We start from the raw sequence: 18,482 nt of genomic DNA, 5'->3' as shown, positions 1-18,482 counted from the left end.
CGCGCAATCTTAGATTCTGCCGATTCTGTGGTGTTAACGTTATCGAATCAGCATACCATATTTTATGTGAGTGTGAAAGTGTACAAACAATACGTATCCAATTTTTAATGAAATACGATAACTTGATGTTCATGTGCAGTATGAATAACATATGGGTGAAGCTAATGGAAGGTCATGACGTAAATGTGATGTTCTACTTAATGAAATTTTATGTGATGATTTTAGTAATTTTAAAAGAACTGTCTCAGGACATTTTATATTATTAACCGCGTATAGAATTTGTGATATGTATTTTAAAAAGATACACCTAAGAGATGATAGATTTCAGCAATGTGATTTTATGTGATGTTTTGACGCAAAATATGTAAAACTAAACTGTTATATACATATTATCAATAAATAAATAAATAAATAATGTGGCATGGCAATTTTACTGGGCGTGAATGGAAATGGTAGGCTACACGGGTCCACTGTCAGGTGATCGGGAATATTATGACTGGAGGCCAGGAGTCCAGAGCCATTCTCCCTTCCGTCTGGTTGGTTATTCTAGAGGGCTTATAACGGTTTGGCTTGTGCAACCTTTAGCCCAGTCCTGTGTGAATTCCATGTCATGATAATGCATGTCTCTTTCTTTCTTGCAGCTAAGACAGACAATGAGCTCGATACAGGCGCGCATGACATCCTGCGGTAGACACCCCCGGAATGTTCTATGCTCCAAAGAGGAGCATTCAGCCTATGACAGAGGGGCCCAGAGCAGCACTGGTTTCAGTGCTTTAGGTTGAAAGCTCAAGGAAGCATAGGGTACTCTCCTTTTATTCTCAATGATGAGAGCACCCCCTACAGAGAAGCAGAGGACCAGACACATGTGCTCCCTGAAAACAGTGAAGACGTGGGAGCCTGCTGCCACCCACACAGTCCACACCTTCACTCATGAGAACCAGACACATGCGCTCCCTGAAAACAGTGAGTACACGGGAGCCCGCCTCCACCCGCACAGGCCACACCTTCACTCATGAGAACGGGACAGATGCGCTCCCTTAAAACAGTGCATATGTGGGAGCCCGCCTCCACCCGCACAGGCCACACCTTCACTCATGAGGACTGGACACATGTGCTCCCTGAAAACAGTGAGTACATGGGAGTCCGCCTCCACCTGCACAGGCCACACCTTCACTCATGACAACCAGACACATGTGCTCCCTGAAGACAGTGAATATGTGTGAGCCTGCCTCCACCCGCACAGGCCGCAACTTCACTCGTGAGGACCAGACACATGCGCTCCCTGAAAACAGTGAATATGTGGGAGCCCGCCTCCACCCGCACAACCCACACCTTCACTCATGAGGACCAGACACATGTGCTCCCTGAAAACAGTGAATATGTGTGAGCCCGCCTCCATCCGCACAGGCCACACCTTCACTCATGAGGACCGGACACATGCGCTCCCTGAAAACAGTGAATACATGGGAGCCTGCCTCCACCCGCACAGGCCGCAACTTCACTTGTGAGGACCAGACACATGTGCTCCCTGAAAACAGTGAGTATGTGGGAGCCCGCCTCTACCCGCACAGGCCACACCTTCATTCATGAGGACCGGACACATGCGCTCCCTGAAAACAGTGAATACGTGGGAGCCCGCTTCCACCCACAGAGGCTGCACCTTCACGCATGAGGACCAGTCACATGTGCTCCCTGAAAACAGTGAATACGTGGGAGCCTGCTGCCACCCACAGAGGCTGCACCTTCACTCGTGAGGACCAGACACATGTGCTCCCTCAAAACAGTGAATATGTGGGAGCCCGCCTCCACCCGCACAGGCTACACCTTCACACATGAGGACCGGACACATGTGCTCCCTGAAAACAGTGAATACGTGGGAGCCCGCCTCCACCCGCACAGACTACACCTTCACACATGAGGACCGGACACATGTGCTCCCTGAAAACAGTGAATACGTGGGAGCCCGCCTCCACCCACACAGGCCACACATTCAATCTTGGGGACCGGACACATGTGCTCCCTGAAAACAGTGAATACGTGGGAGCCCGCTTCCACCCGCACAGGCCACACCTTCACTCATGAGGTCCAGACACATGTGCTCCCTGAAAACAGTGAATATGTGGGAGTCCGCCTCCACCCGCACAGGCTACACATTCAATCATGGGGACCGGACACATGTGCTCCCTGAAAACAGTGAATACGTGGGAGCCCGCCTCCACCCACACAGGCCACACCTTCACTCATGAGGACCAGACACATGCGCTCCCTGAAAACAGTGAATACGTGGGAGCCCGCCTCCACCCGCACAGACTACACCTTCACTCATGAGGACTGGACACATGTGCTCCCTGAAAACAGTGAATACGTGGGAGCCCGCCTCCACCCATACTGGCCACACCTTCACTCATGAGGACCAGACACATGCGCTCCCTGACAACAGTGAATACGTGGGAGCCCGCCTGCACCCACACAGGCCACACCTTCACTCATGAAGACCAGACACATGCGCTCCCTGAAAACAGTGAATACGTGGGAGCCCGCCTCCACCTAAACAGGCCACACCTTCACTCATGAGGACCGGACACATGTGCTCCTTGAAAACAGTGAATACGTGGGAGCCCGCCTCCACCCGCACAGACTACACCTTCACTCATGAGGACTAGACACATGTGCTCCCTAAAAACAGTGAATACGTGGTAGCCCGCCTCCACTCACACAGGCCACACCTTCACTCATGAGGACCAGACACATGCGCTCCCTGAAAACAGTGAATACGTAGGAACCTGTCTCCACCCACACAGGCCACACCTTCACTCATGAGGACCGGACACATGTGCTCCCTGAAAACAGTGAATACGTGGGAGCCCGCCTCCACCCGCACAGGCCACACCTTCACTCATGAGGACCAGACACATGCGCTCCCTGAAATCAGTGAATATGTGGGAGCCCGCTTCCACCCACACAGGCCACACCTTCACTCATGAGGTCCAGACACATGTGCTCCCTGAAAATAGTGAATACGTGGGAGCCCGCCTCCACCCGCACAGGCCACACCTTCACTCATGAGGACCAGACACATGCGCTCCCTGAAATCAGTGAATATGTGGGAGCCCGCTTCCACCCACACAGGCCACACCTGCACTCATGAGCTCCAGACACATGTGCTCTCTGAAAACAGTGAACACGTGGGAGCCCCCTTCCACCCACAGAGGCTGCAACTTCACTCGTGAGGACCAGGCACATGTGCTCCCTGAAAACAGTGAACACGTGGGAGCCCACTTCCACCCACAGAGGCCACACCTTTACTCGTGAGGACCAGCCACATGTGCTCCCTGAAAACAGTTAACACGTGTGAGCCTGCTTCCACCCACATAGGCCACACCTTCACTCGTGAAGACCAGACATGTGGTAGCCAATAAATAAATCTCGCCCAAAAACATACACTAGGGGCACAGGGTTGTACCCCTACCCATCGGTGCCATAAGGGTATCCCATGGGTCTGTTCACCAAAACCAAAGGAGAGAGCTGCACCATCAGGAGTCCCACATGAACTCCTGTGCGGAAAACACGTCAGAACACACAATAAAAGGCAGTAAAGGACAAGGATATGGAGGCCCTGTCCTCCCGATGCATTTCCAGCATCATAACCTCCCATCAGTCTCCAAAAGAAGTCTTTCTCCTAAATCCCATGGGCTTCTGCTAAAGTCCCTGACTTTTATAAGGCTTTGGCCCCAGCATCCATCCTCTCACATGTGTCTTTCCTTGGATTTATGTCATTTTGTTGCCCGTCAAAGCGTGATGTTGCAGAAGACCAGCTATAGATGTTGTTAGGGAGAATTCACAAAAATGTGCTAATTCCCTTCACCTTAGAGACCCCCAGGAACTTTGCTGGATTTTGAGGACTTGATTTTCTTACCTGGAAAGAGGTGAGCCTTTTTTCCCACTCTTTCATGTGTTTTGATGTATGTTTTAAACTTGTGTTCTTTGAATATGGGGTTTTAGATAACTCCATAGGCATCTTTTCATGTGTTACACAGCACCTTCTGTGCAGTGACACAGGGATGTCTTTTGAGACTTCCCAAAGGTTTAAATACCTTCTCTGGGATAAACTACTGTTTCCCAGAGAATGTAAAGTTAAAATGACTTTACTAGTCTTTGCAAATTCATAGACCCAGCACACACCATCTTACAATTGAGTGCTCGAGGGGTTACCTAGTTTCCCCTGTGTCTAAATACTCATGTAGCAGTCAAATGCTACCCTCTACTATTGAAAAGGCTGGGGGCAATGGTTTTACAACTAACTACAATATTTCCCTACCACAAACACCGGTAGCTAAAAATCACGGGAGCCATGTTTGTCAAGATGGCACCTTAAGGCCCTTTGTTTAAACGGGTCCCGGTCTTCTTTTTTTGCTGTTTCTTTTTTGTTACGCTCACCTGGTCTCTGCGGGGACGTTGGGGCACAGTTGCAGCCCTCTCTGGAATGTGATCACCCTGTCCGGCTTCTCCCCCTGTGAGTATTCTGTGGGTTGCGCTAAGTGGTAGCACTGCTCCTGAGGAAATGTGAGAGGAGGTGAGTTTGCCAATCTGTGACTGCTTCCCCTCTCAAACCCTTCTTCCCAAAGTGTGGTTTGTGTGAGCATGCGCCGACCCACAGAAGCTCACCTGGTAAGTATTGATGATGAGCTCTCCGTCCTGCTTCTTCTGGCAGGGGCGCTTGCACAACAAGACCAAGTTCCTTCCCTGGCCCCTTGCATGTGGTAGTCCAGTCCAGCTGCGACTATGCGACTTCGTGTTGGTGAGTGTCTTTGTTCTTTCCCTTGTCCCTTCTAGCCTTTTGTTCTTCGGCTATTTTCTTAAAGTGTATTGTTCATTCCAATCTTGTTTCAAAAACTGTCATCCGCTCATTAAATAATGTCTTTCTTTTGATTTCTTCCGAATAGGAGAAGTTGCGACCAAGCGGCAGCTTCGGAGCCCGAGACGAAGCCGGATGGAAGAGGAATGAATCCGTGATGATCTGACAACAGGTAAGTGGTGGTTTAAGGATGAGCGCGAGGTCCGATGGTAGCGCAACCTCAAACTGAATGTTTTTTTAATGTCTAACCTTGTCTTTGTCTTCCTTGCAGAAGTTGTCTTCATGGATGAGGAGCGCGTTGTGCGGCGGTGTTGAGGTCAAGATTCTGCGTTCCGGAAGGTATGAAGATGGAATAATAGTGCCGGGTTCAGCAGAAGATGCATGCAGATGAGAGCAGGTCCCCAAAGGTAAGTGCGAAGGCAGGAAGCTGGATTGCAAGATGTAAGTCTGCACCCAGGCGGCGGTTAGCGTTACGCTGCATGCAAGTGCAGAATAACGCAAAGTTCCGGCCTCTAGGATTGGAGCACCTTATATAGCTGAGCTTGTGGAACATACCCACCAGGCCTGGCTTGCCTGCCACACCTTGCCACTCCCTGAGTCAGCAAGTGCAAGGCAACCCAGAGAAGCAGCCACACCCATGTTATACACGTGGGGCTGCTCCTAAAGTAAAGTACATGGAAAGTTCCAATAATAAAAGCACTCTTGCGCCCAAATGAAGTGTTCCTGTTCATTGTTGTTCATGAGTCTGGCGCCAAAAGCGCCAGGACTGTGTCCATCCAGGCCCCCTGTGTGGTTTTGTCACTTGGGTCCCGTGACCATGACATTTTTGGAAAGGTCCTTCTAGAGTTTGTCTCTGCGTGCCAAACCAGGTTTGTTCCCTTTGTTCGTGTGCCTTTGGCGGGATTCAGGAGTGAAGACCACCTCTGGCGTTTGAGTGTCTGGGGTGGGCAGGAAGTGAGGAAGGTGCCTGAAACTCTCTGTGCTTAGTATCCTTGGAGACCCAAATGCACTCTGGCGTGATTGGGTGGCTGACTGTCCGGCAAGGACAGCCACCCTGCTGGGTGAGTGACAGCTAGGCTGGAATGAATGGGAGAAAACTGTTTAAATGGTGAGTCTCCTGGACTGGGAGGCAGGTTCAACCACTGGAATGAAAGAACCGAAGACGAGCTGGAAGAGGATGGCTGCTGCAACTCCTGGACCTTGGTTTGCCCGGTGAAGCCCTGCTGCAGGTGCGAATTGCCAAAGCTCCATTCGACAGAGAAGTTCCTTCAAGGACGGCTTCTTCTGTTGAGTTGGTGGGATCAATCAACTCGTAAGACACCTGGACACCATTCTCAGGGCTGGTTAGGATTAACCAGGGAGAGGGACACCAGCTTGTGTTCTTATATCTACATCTATTGGAAACTGAAGTGACTCCATCTTGTTTGCTTTCTTCGATGATTCTGTGCAGTGCAGGAGTCCCCCGACGTCCGCCCTCTTGTCCCCATAACAGAGGCTCAGGAACAGTGAGATCTGCAGGAACTGCCAGGAAACCATGACTTCAGCAGCATTTGTTTCTTCAAACTAAGGTACTGTGCTCATTCGATTGAGAAAACCTCTCTCTCTTGGTGAAAGTTCTTGGAACTTCCCCAACTTGCAGGCCTAATCAGCTTGTGACCCGACATATGATTCTTTTTCGCCAAAACTACTTCTAAGAACTTTTGCAAAGACTTTACTGTTTGATACCAGAACTTCTCTTTCCTATCCAGAACACTAGCCAATGGATTTTGGCCTAGCGTATTGACTTGAATTGAACTGTTCTGGTGAACTGAAACTATTTGCATTATCTACCAAGTATATGTAATTTATTTTGCTACCTTGTGCCTTTTTACTCCTTTTGAAAGTTACTGAAGTGCCATTTTGCTCCCTCTTCAGGGGAGCCTAACTTGTTCAGAAACATATTGGTTTAGTACTGAAGTATATCTGTGTATATTATTATGTTGTCTAACACTAGTGAATGTTTTATAAATGATTGTGTAAATAAATTAATACGTGTTTTACCAAGAAACCTTGAGTACAAATGTCTACTTGAACCACTGTGATTTTAAGTCCTCTGTGTAATATCTTGTCCTGCTCACATTCCCTCTTGAGATAAGCCTGACTGCTCAGCCCTGCTACCACTAAACTGTGTGGTACAGACTTATACCAAAGGCTGGTTTTTGCTTACACCTGTAGCCCTACTTGTATGTGTTGGTCCCAGAGGGAACTGCATGCAATTCTGTATAACACTGGTGTACAGCAGTGAGGATAAAGTATAGTTGTTACATTGAGAGTGCTGCTCTAACTCAAACACCACTAGATAAGCAATTGTTTTATAATGCCATATATGGATAACTTCAGACAGGAATCCCTGATCATTCTTACAGTAGATCAACTGAAAGATATGTGTAAAGTCAGGTATCTCTCTGTTAAAGGCAAAATAACTGAATTGATTGAGCAATTGCTGAATCATCAACGTCTGAGTGGTAGAGTTGTAAACCCGACCCCCTCAGCATATGTGGATGATGTTGATGTGGACGATAATGTTTCTAAGCAAAGGCTCAGATGTTATTGATGAGTCAGGAGAGTCAGAGGAGTCTCAGGATGTGAGCCCCACTGCACCTCGACCTGCTTGAGGTCCTCAAGCTATAACCACAGGGACCCTACCAGGTCCAGAATGTGTCTCTCTTGAAAAAATGAGACTTGAGTTAGAGTTCAAAAGGCTAAAAATGCAAACTTAAAGTAAACATCAAGAGCTCAGGCTCAGAGAAATGGAGTTCAATCATGCCCTTGAATTGAAGAAAATGTCTCTTGAAAATAATTCTATCCCAGAGTCTTCTAGGTCTTCCAGTTCTAAGAGGCCTCACATGCCTAAAAAAGCTGTGAGTATGTAAGCGACTTGATATTCTGGATTGGTTGGCTGCTTTTGAATATAACTATTGGATTCAGGGTTTCAAATGTAATCAGTTGATTCCTTGGCTTTTGTCTATGCTCCCCCAGGTAGCAACTGATTCTGTAATGGAGGTGGGGGAACTTGAAAGATTGGAGTATGAAAATGTGAAGCTAGCATTGATAGCTAGATTTGGGAAAACTTCTTCCCAGTACGTTAACAGGTTTAAGACCCTCAAAAAGTATGATGGTACCCCTTGGGCTACCTTGGTGTGTGAATGTTTGAAAAACATAGATGGTTGGGTAAAGGGTTACAGAGTTAACACTTTTGAAGGAATGAGAAATCAATTTTTGTTGGAATCAATTTTTGATGCCTGCTCTCCTGAGCTGAGGCATCACTTGGCTGACTCTAAGGAACCTGATCCAAAGAAGTTAGCAAAGACTTCTGACTTGTGGGTTGCCAACAGGGCTACTCACAAGGATTCTGGGAAACTCAGAAAAAGGATGATGGGAAGCAGCAAAAGAAATATGACAAAGAGAATTCTAATACCTGTCATGAGCACTGTTTCCAAGGAGACAGAACAAGCCCAACATCCCCGGAAGCAGGCTCACAACCCCCGTCCCTGGTCCCAACCGACCCCTATCGGGGCCCTCTGGACCATGTCCTGGCGCCGTTGGCGCCAGGCTCATAAGAATCACCAGTCCCGGCGCCAGAGGTGCCGGGCTCATACTTTGGATAAAGGTGCTTGGGTGGACTTACCTGTAGCAGACCATGCTGCATACTCACCTTCACAAGTCCTGGCAAAATGAAGCCCCAGCCTTCTGCTGGGTGGGACTATTTTTCCGAATCTGGAACTACTTTCTTACCTGGGTGGGGCTGGCATCACTCCTTGACTCTGGAACACAGGAACTCTTTTTCTCTTGGGCGAGGCTGAGGAGGAAGACACCTAATCACCTCAACACTATTTAAACCACACCCGATTGGAAGAATGTGCTTCGCGTTATTCTGCATCTGCAGCAGGAAGCTCACCGAGTCAGCTCCAGTCTTCTGGTGATATCTTCTGCTCCAGCCTGTGAAAACAAGTCAGATCTTCACTTACCATCCAGGGATCCAGTCTCCGGCTGCACCTGTCAGCAAAGGAACATCAGGTTAGCAAAAGGCAACGCTTTAGCAGCCGCGCTTACTTACCTGAAACCACGGCATTTTCCGAATCCCGCGGCCTTCACCTGCAAGACAAAGAACTCCGGTCAACGTTTTAGCAGCCGCGCTTACTTACCTGAACCCACGGCAGCTTCCGAATCCCGCGGCCTCTACCTGCAAGACAAAGAACTCCGGTTAGTGCAGAAAAGGGGGGAATTGGACGCAATTATATTTTCACTTACCGGAGCTGTGCGCTCCTCGCCATCTCCTCTTCTGCTGCATCTCCGCACCTGCAAATCAAGAAAAAAGACATTTGCGAATAAACTTGTCAGCAAGCACATTACTTACGTGCTCCTCCACGTGCACGGACCTTCATACTTACGTGCTTCCGTATGCTCAGCATATAGCATTTCGGCACCTAAGAAATAAAGGCAAAGACTTCATTAAAAGGTGCTCTCGAACTTTCAAACCGACCAGCATCCGCTCGTGCAGAAACGACGGCATCGCTTCTTGAGCAGCTTTAAACCTCCGAGGCTACAAGAGACTTAAAGCAGTCCCAGTGAAGTAACTGGAACCCAGCGCCCCTGCATCAGTCGCAGGATGGAGAGCCCAGCATTTACATATCTAAGGTGAGAGCTCATTCAGACTTTGGGCCTCAGGGAGTAGAACGAATAAGGAGGAGAAGCTCAACCACCAACCAGCCATTAATCCCTTTTTCCTCCGCCTGCAGACACCTTACTCTACAAGTTAGACATTCCATAAGAGGAGGTCCGGTCCAGAGAACCATCCGAGTCCTGCGCTTCTCAATTGAAGACACGGTAACTGTCCAGCCAGGATCTGCGCCTCCGTGGGAACCAGGTGAGCGTTACAATACCTCCATCCAAAAGAGGGCCCCAAACATAAGAAGGGTAAGCCACAAGGGAAACCAAATCAGGCTAGTGAAACTCCTGGTGCCAAACCAGAGGGAGGTCAGCAGAGGCCCCTATTTGTCAAAACATTTGAAAAATGGTATGCTTGTGGGTCTACTGGCCATGTGAACGGGGATCCTGTATTCAAGGGCAAACCTCCAGGGGTCCACACTGTCTCCTTAGCCTTCTCCCCAGAGGAAGAAGTACATGTGACCAGTGGTAACTTTCAAGTACTGACTGAAGACCCCATTGGAGTCTCTGCCAGTGTTTCTTTAGTGTCCCTGGATCTGTGGGAACAGCAGAATTTAGATACGTATAACTCTATTCCAGAATATTACAAGGACAGTGTACTTGTAACTAGTCAGGAGGCCCCTGCCATTAGAGACAATGGGTCCAGCCTTACTGTAGTGGATGAATAATCTTTCAAGGCTGAGGATGTTGCTAAGGCACCCAAAAGCCTCTCCAAGCTTGCTGGAGGCCCTGTCCAAATGCTTCCTAGACTACCAGCTCTCATCCAGTGCAACAACATGACAATCAAGATGCCCGTTAGTGTAAAAAACTGAGGTGCCTGGGAGAGTCCTGTTGGGGAATGACTTAAAAACTCTTGGAGTTGTATCAAGCACCCCCAGGCCTCCCAGCAAAAGGAAACAGGAGCAGACAAGGAGGGCCAGGGAGAGTACCTTAGATGGCTCTCCAGAGGATGTTACAGAAGAATATATAACACCTAGCCCAGAGGAGCAACTAAGTGCAATTTCAAAGAAGACTGAGACAAAGGGGAAACCCAAGCTCTCAAAGAAAAAAGTCAGAAAGCACTCCTGTGCTACCAAGAGGGACATCCCCGAGAGGACTGGCCCCAGTCACACCTCTGACTGCTCCGCCACAGGAAAGGTTGAATCAGCTGCTGAGGATTCAGAGCTGGAAGAAGACCTTACCCCTGTTGGAGATCTGGATCCTAAAGATCATCCTGAGCTGCAGTCTTTACTGGCAGAAGGTGGCCACTGTAGGGCAGACTTCAGCAGAGGTCAGAGGGAGTGTCTTACTCTTAAAGATCTTCGCCAACAGGCAGCTTCCCAGTTGGAAAGGCAAGAGCCAGGGAAGCACAGGTTATACTGTGAAGATGGCCTCTTCTACAGGGAAAAACTGAGTCTATCCCAGGGGACTACAGAAGACCTGTAGTGCCTCTAGAGACAAGACAGCAGTTCCTACAGTTAGCCCATGAGATTTCTTTGGCTGGTCACTTGATGATCTAACTGTGAACCTCTGGTGAGCTTCTGATGATCCTCCAGTAACCTTCTGGCGATCCGTTGATGATTTTCAGGTGATTCTCTGATGTTCTCTTGATGATCTAACTGTGAACCTCTGGTGAGCTTCGGATGATCCTCCAGTAACCTTCTGGCGATCTTTTGATGATTTTCTGGTGATTCTCTGATGTTCTCTTGATGATCTAACTGTGAACCTCTGGTGAGCTTCGGATGATCCTCCAGTAACCTTCTGGTGATCTTTTGATGATTTTCTGGTGATTCTCTGATGTTCTCTTGATGATCTAACTGTGAACCTCTGGTGAGCTTCTGATGATCCTCCAGTAACCTTCTGGCGATCTTTTGATGATTTTCTGGTGATTCTCTGATGTTCTCTTGATGATCTAACTGTGAACCTCTGGTGAGCTTCGGATGATCCTCCAGTAACCTTCTGGCGATCTTTTGATGATTTTCTGGTGATTCTCTGATGTTCTCTTGATGATCTAACTGTGAACCTCTGGTGAGCTTCTGATGATCCTCCAGTAACCTTCTGGCGATCTTTTGATGATTTTCTGGTGATTCTCTGATGTTCTCTTGATGATCTAACTGTGAACCTCTGGTGAGCTTCGGATGATCCTCCAGTAACCTTCTGGCGATCTTTTGATGATTTTCTGGTGTTTCTCTGATGTTCTCTTGATGATCTAAATGTGAACCTCCGGTGAGCTTCTGATGATCCTCCAGTAACCTTCTGGCGATCTTTTGATGATTTTCTGGTGATTCTCTGATGTTCTCTTGATGATCTAACTGTGAACCTCCGGTGAACTTCTGATGAACCTCCAGTAACCTTCTGGCGATTATCTGATGATTTTCTGGTGATTCTCTGATGTTCTCTTGATGATCTAACTGTGAACCTCTGTTGAGCTTCTGATGATCCTCCAGTAACCTTCTGGTGATCTTTTGATGATTTTCTGGTGATTCTCTGATGTTCTCTTGATGATCTAACTGTGAACCTCTGGTGAGCCTCGGATGATCCTCCAGTAACCTTCTGGCGATCTTTTGATGATTTTCTGGTGATTCTCTGATGTTCTCTTGATGATCTAACTGTGAACCTCTGGTGAGCTTCTGATGATCCTCCAGTAACCTTCTGGCGATCTTTTGATGATTTTCTGGTGATTCTCTGATGTTCTCTTGATGATCTAACTGTGAACCTCCGGTGAGCTTCTGATGATCCTCCAGTAACCTTCTGGCGATCTTTTGCTGATTTTCTGGTGATTCTCTGATGTTCTCTTGATGATCTAACTGTGAACCTCTGGTGAGCTTCTGATGAACCTCCAGTAACCTTCTGGCGATTTTCTGATGATTTTCTGGTGATTCTCTGATGTTCTCTTGATGATCTAACTGTGAACCTCTGTTGAGCTTCTGATGATCCTCCAGTAACCTTCTGGCGATCTTTTGATGATTTTCTGGTGATTCTCTGATGTTCTCTTGATGATCTAACTGTGAACCTCTGGTGAGCTTCTGATGATCCTCCAGTAACCTTCTGGCGATCTTTTGATGATTTTCTGGTGATTCTCTGATGTTCTCTTGATGATCTAACTGTGAACCTCTGGTGAGCTTCTGATGATCCTCCAGTAACCTTCTGGCGATCTTTTGATGATTTTCTGGTGATTCTCTGATGTTCTCTTGATGATCTAACTGTGAACCTCCGGTGAGCTTCTGATGATCCTCCAGTAACCTTCTGGCGATCTTTTGCTGATTTTCTGGTGATTCTCTGATGTTCTCTTGATGATCTAACTGTGAACCTCTGGTGAACTTCTGATGAACCTCCAGTAACCTTCTGGCGATTTTCTGATGATTTTCTGGTGATTCTCTGATGTTCTCTTGATGATCTAACTGTGAACCTCTGTTGAGCTTCTGATGATCCTCCAGTAACCTTCTGGCGATCTTTTGATGATTTTCTGGTGATTCTCTGATGTTCTCTTGATGATCTAACTGTGAACCTCTGGTGAGCTTCTGATGATCCTCCAGTAACCTTCTGGCGATCTTTTGATGATTTTCTGGTGATTCTCTGATGTTCTCTTGATGATCTAACTGTGAACCTCTGGTGAGCTTCTGATGATCCTCCAGTAACCTTCTGGCGATCTTTTGATGATTTTCTGGTGATTCTCTGATGTTCTCTTGATGATCTAACTGTGAACCTCTGGTGAGCTTCTGATGATCCTCCAGTAACCTTCTGGCGACCTTTTGATGATTTTCTGGTGATTCTCTGATGTTCTCTTGATGATCTAACTGTGAACCTCTGGTGAGCTTCTGATGATCCTCCAATAACCTTCTGGCGATCTTTTGATGATTTTCTGGTGATTCTCTGAGGTTCTCTTGATGATCTAACTGTGAACCTCTGGTGAGCTTCTGATGATCCTCCAGTAACCTTCTGGCGATCTTTTGATGATTTTCTGGTGATTCTCTGATGTTCTCTTGATGATCTAACTGTGAACCTCCGGTGAGCTTCTGATGATCCTCCAGTAACCTTCTGGCGATCTTTTGATGATTTTCTGGTGATTCTCTGATGTTCTCTTGATGATCTAACTGTGAACCTCTGGTGAGCTTCTGATGAACCTCCAGTAACCTTCTGGCGATCTTCTGATGATTTTCTGGTGATTCTCTGATGTTCTCTTGATGATCTAACTGTGAACCTCTGTTGAGCTTCTGATGATCCTCCAGTAACCTTCTGGCGATCTTTTGATGATTTTCTGGTGATTCTCTGATGTTCTCTTGATGATCTAACTGTGAACCTCTGGTGAGCTTCTGATGATCCTCCAGTAACCTTCTGGCGATCTTTTGATGATTTTCTGGTGATTCTCTGATGTTCTCTTGATGATCTAACTGTGAACCTCTGGTGAGCTTCTGATGATCCTCCAGTAACCTTCTGGCGATCTTTTGATGATTTTCTGGTGATTCCCTGATGTTCTCTTGATGATCTAACTGTGAACCTCTGGTGAGCTTCTGATGATCCTCCAGTAACCTTCTGGCGATCTTTTGATGATTTTCTGGTGATTCTCTGATGTTCTCTTGATGATCTAACTGTGAACCTCTGGTGAGCTTCTGATTATCCTCCAGTAACCTTCTGGCGATTTTCTGATGATTTTCTGGTGATTCTCTGATGTTCTCTTGATGATCTAACTGTGAACCTCTGGTGAGCTTCTGATGATCCTCCAGTAACCTTCTGGCGATCTTTTGATGATTTTCTGGTGATTCTCTGATGTTCTCTTGATGATCTAACTGTGAACCTCTGGTGAGCTTCTGATGATCCTCCAGTAACCTTCTGGCGATCTTTTGATGATTTTCTGGTGATTCTCTGATGTTCTCTTGATGATCTAACTGTGAACCTCTGGTGAGCTTCTGATGATCCTCCAGTAACCTTCTGGCGATTTTCTGATGATTTTCTGGTGATTCTCTGATGTTCTCTTGATGATCTAACTGTGAACCTCTGGTGAGCTTCTGATGATCCTCCAGTAACCTTCTGGCGATCTTTTGATGATTTTCTGGTGATTCTCTGATGTTCTCTTGATGATCTAACTGTGAACCTCTGGTGAGCTTCGGATGATTTATGAGACACAGAGAAAAAGCTCCTCTTCTTAAAACGAAGATACCATTAGAAAGGTGAAAAGCCGCAAAAAATATTGGCTTTGGAGGTTGAGTAGGGAATACAAATCTAGCCTTGTAGCAAGCATCAAAAGGAAGGGGGTTGATCAAGTTCACAATCCAGAAAACATAGTCAATGTTGTTCGAACCTTCTACAAACAACTTTACACGTCACAATACGATGTCGATGGGTCACATATACATGAGCTTCTCAACTCGATTCCTGTGCCCACCCTACCCTGGGTCTACGCAGATGTGATCGATGGGCCTGTGACGGAGGTAGTTCAAACAATCAAATGAATGAATGGGGGTACTACGCAAGGTGACAATGGGTTTTCTGTTAATGATATCTTGGAGAGGGGATCTCTCCCGGACACAATGTTAGGGACCATCATAGTGGTTATTCACAAGGCATGTGAGGTCCCCTACTCCTGCGCCTCATACAGACCCATCTTCCTCCTAAACACTAATGTTGAAATGTTGGCCAAACTGTTGGGAAACAGAATAGAGAGTTTCCTCCAGCGTTAATTCACAGGGACCAAATAGGCTTCATAAGAGGGAGGCAAAGCACAGACAAAATAAGGAGAACCATCGACCTTATGCATGTTGTACAAAGGAGGGTTCTAGAGGTGGCACTGGTCTTGCCAGACTCAGAGAAGGTCTTTGCTAGGGTGGAGTGGTGATATATGGCAGGAGGTCTTGAAAAAATAGGGTATGGAAAGATTTTTCAATGCTGGATAGCTGCCCTTTACAGCTCCCTCACCGTGAGTGTTCAAGTTATTGGGACATTATTATCCCCTATAGCGCTGATGAGGGGAAAGAGACAGGGCTCTCCCCTCTCCCCGCTGGTCTATGCCCTATCTTTGGATACATTGGCAATGGACGTTCATGCCAACAAGGGGAATAAGGCGATCCATTGTGGAGAAAGTGAGTTGCCATTCTAGCTTACAAAGATGATATCCGCAGCTCGCTTCCAGCACTACTCTCTCCAAGCTCTACTTTTGGGCTCTTCTCTGGGCTAAAGATAAATATATCCAATCATAGTATTCAAGGAATGGGAACAGAATTACATTTGGGTGAGACTTTTTGGGGCATGATGGTGGAGAAACGATTGATTGGATATCTGGGGATCAGCCTACTGAGGAAGCTCCCCGACTTGGCGCCTATCAACTTTCAACCCATACTAGAGTTTATTAAACGAGAGCTCAGTAGATGGGCACCAGTGATTCTTTCCTGGTACGGCCAAATGACAACTGCAAAAATGAACTTGTTCCCAGACTCATATCCTATCTTTGCTTTACCCACTATCCTTCCAATGAGCTTTTTTAGAGCGGTCCAAGGAGCTTTAAGCAGATTTATTTGGCAAAAGAAGGTCCGCAGAATCAAACACTCTACACTTACACTTCCGAGGGACTGCGGCGGGTGGTTTGGTTTACTTGTATTCGAAGGCCTCCTGGTTGAGAGTCTGTTTGGAACATATGAGGTTTGACTTACGTAATTTCTGGACTTACCAAGAAGATCTGAAAGCACCCCCGCAAACAATTAGTGATCTACTTTGGGAACCATCGCGGTCAATACCCAAGAGGTTGAAGGACCACCCGGAATTGGGAGTATTGTGGTCCCTCTGGAAGAAGTCCATTTCAACACGGCCCTCTCCCCTTCCTCAGTATGGTGTCCTACATTAGACATTACACGCCAGGCTTACCCTCACGCCCAGGAATGGTCGGATAGAGGTCTGGAAAGGGTTATATAGCTCATTTTCCACGGTTCCTTTAGTGATTATGAAGTCCTTCATGAGGGTTTGGGCCGAGGAGCGTTTTCTATTTTTGATTATTTATTATTCAAAGGGAGTTTAATAGATCTGAAATTGGCCGACAATCTGACTAGCGACATGACTGGATTCGAGAAAGTAATTGCCAATGCTGACAATAGGAAAGGAATTCTTTGTAAACTCTACAAGCCACTCCTAGATCGGAAATAGGTCAATATTTAAGTAATCTCGGGTCGATTTGGTGGGTGACGATATCATGAGGAGACATGGAGCAGGATTTTTGGTGTTAGCTTCCATGTCAACCTATTCACATATGTCATGGAGCATCATTTTTAAATGTTGCACGGAGAGCACAGGGACGCTGCTTAATATGTTTCAAAGAACATCCCAGCTATGTCCGAGAGCGAGCGTGTGGTCAGAATGTTGTTTCTCGTTTGCATCGGTGATGGTAGTGCACAGCAATTCTAATCTACTGGGGCAAACCCCTGAGTTGGATCAAAGAGTTAATGGGAGAAGAACTAGCAATGGACACCCTCCAGTTGTTATTAGGCCCCCCCCCCCCCCAGCGAATAGGGAACCATTTAGGACCCCAGGAATGTAGGAGGCTATGATAAGGGCGGGCAGAATTGTTGTGCACAGGAATAGAGAATACAGGAAATGCCAGGCAGGCCTGATTGGGAGTGCACTCTCTGAGCTGCCATTGTGTATGTTCACCTGGGACCTGTTGATAAGGAAATGGAATCTCGATACAACAGGGGGCGGGGAGAGGTTGGAGCGTGTGAACCTTCGGGAACTTGGGAGAATGGGCTGGCATAAGGGGGGGGAGAGGAGATGGGGAGGTGAAATCAGGACCCGTTTGAAGTAATACTGAAAGAAACTAAATGGAGAATGAGAGGGGAGTCCTAGCTTAGGATAACCACCCCTGTATAGAAAAGGGACTCGGGGATCAGATGATGTGGTTCCATTTGTTTGTTTTAGACTCTGCTGCTACTCTACCAAGAAATTGTTGATGTTTAGCTTCCATTGTCATGTGATCACCCACGCATCTTAATTTGATATTTTTGTAGGGTTTGGGGGAGGGCTAGGTTTAGTGGGGAATTTTTGTTAGGCGCTTTGTTTGTGATTTTACTGTTAACGTGTGAAAACTTTGATAAAGTACGTTTTAGGAAAAAAAAATGGATGTCAGACATACATGCTTGCTTTTGAATATGACGCAATGCATACATGTGTAAGGTAATAAACTTCAATATGGTGATTTTCAAAGATAATGAAACAGAAAACAGAATGCTAGTTGTACGCAAAGAAGCGTAACCCTTTTAGCCGTGCAGTGGTTCTGATTCTGTCAGGTGATGTGTTCTCCATTTGTTTTCCACCTTTCATTTAGGTTATGTCAGCCCAGACGGAAATAGGGCTGGGAATTTCATGCATGTTGCAGTACATTCTTGCATTGGAGGGAACATGGACTGGACTACCATCGCGTTCAACGACCCCATCTTCACGCACCACCATTGCAACGTTGATTGGTAAGACATTTCAAATAAAACACAAATCACATGTATACGTATTTCCATGCCAGGTAAACAAGACGCTAAGAACAATCTTGTAATAAGTCAGTGCTTTCCAGGTGGGCCTGGGAGAACCTTCTCGTAAGCATTCATTCACTGGAGAGAAGAACGAGTAGGGGACTCATTACGACTTCGGCAGCAGCCATGCCGCTATTGGCGCATGGCTGCTGCCGAAATCGGGTCTGGGTTCCCAGAATGGGGAATTACCGGGCCATTCTGAGTTTGGAGCCCGGTAATTCCTCCCTCCAGGAACCCAGGCCCGGACCTTCCCCATTTCCATCTGAGCCCCCATAGGGCATTCCAAAGCTTGTTCAGGACAGCGTGTGAAAAGTTATCACACGTCCCATCGCAGGCAGCACCTTCTCGATTCCAGCTTGACCCTAATGTGACCCTACGCAGTTGGATTCCTGTGTCTTATGGCAAAAGTCAATCTCCATTGGGACGTATCTGTTGAT

At 46.9% G+C, this 18,482-nt stretch overlaps 1 protein-coding gene across 1 annotated transcript in view; it reads left to right on the top strand.

Moving 5' to 3' along the window:
- Positions 1-18,482, top strand: part of LOC138528713 (tyrosinase-like) — a 106,744-nt gene that overhangs the window by 50,084 nt on the left and 38,178 nt on the right. The window contains exon 4 of the mRNA XM_069640566.1: positions 17,847-17,985. Coding sequence (XP_069496667.1) covers positions 17,847-17,985 — 139 coding nt within the window. The remainder of the gene's footprint in view (positions 1-17,846; positions 17,986-18,482) is intronic.

The sequence above is a fragment of the Ambystoma mexicanum genome, chromosome 7q, assembly GCF_040938575.1.
Source record: "Ambystoma mexicanum isolate Mex_15411 chromosome 7q, UKY_AmexF1_1, whole genome shotgun sequence".
NCBI classification, from domain to species: Eukaryota; Metazoa; Chordata; class Amphibia; order Caudata; family Ambystomatidae; genus Ambystoma; species Ambystoma mexicanum.
This window is presented reverse-complemented; position numbering and strand designations above follow the sequence as displayed.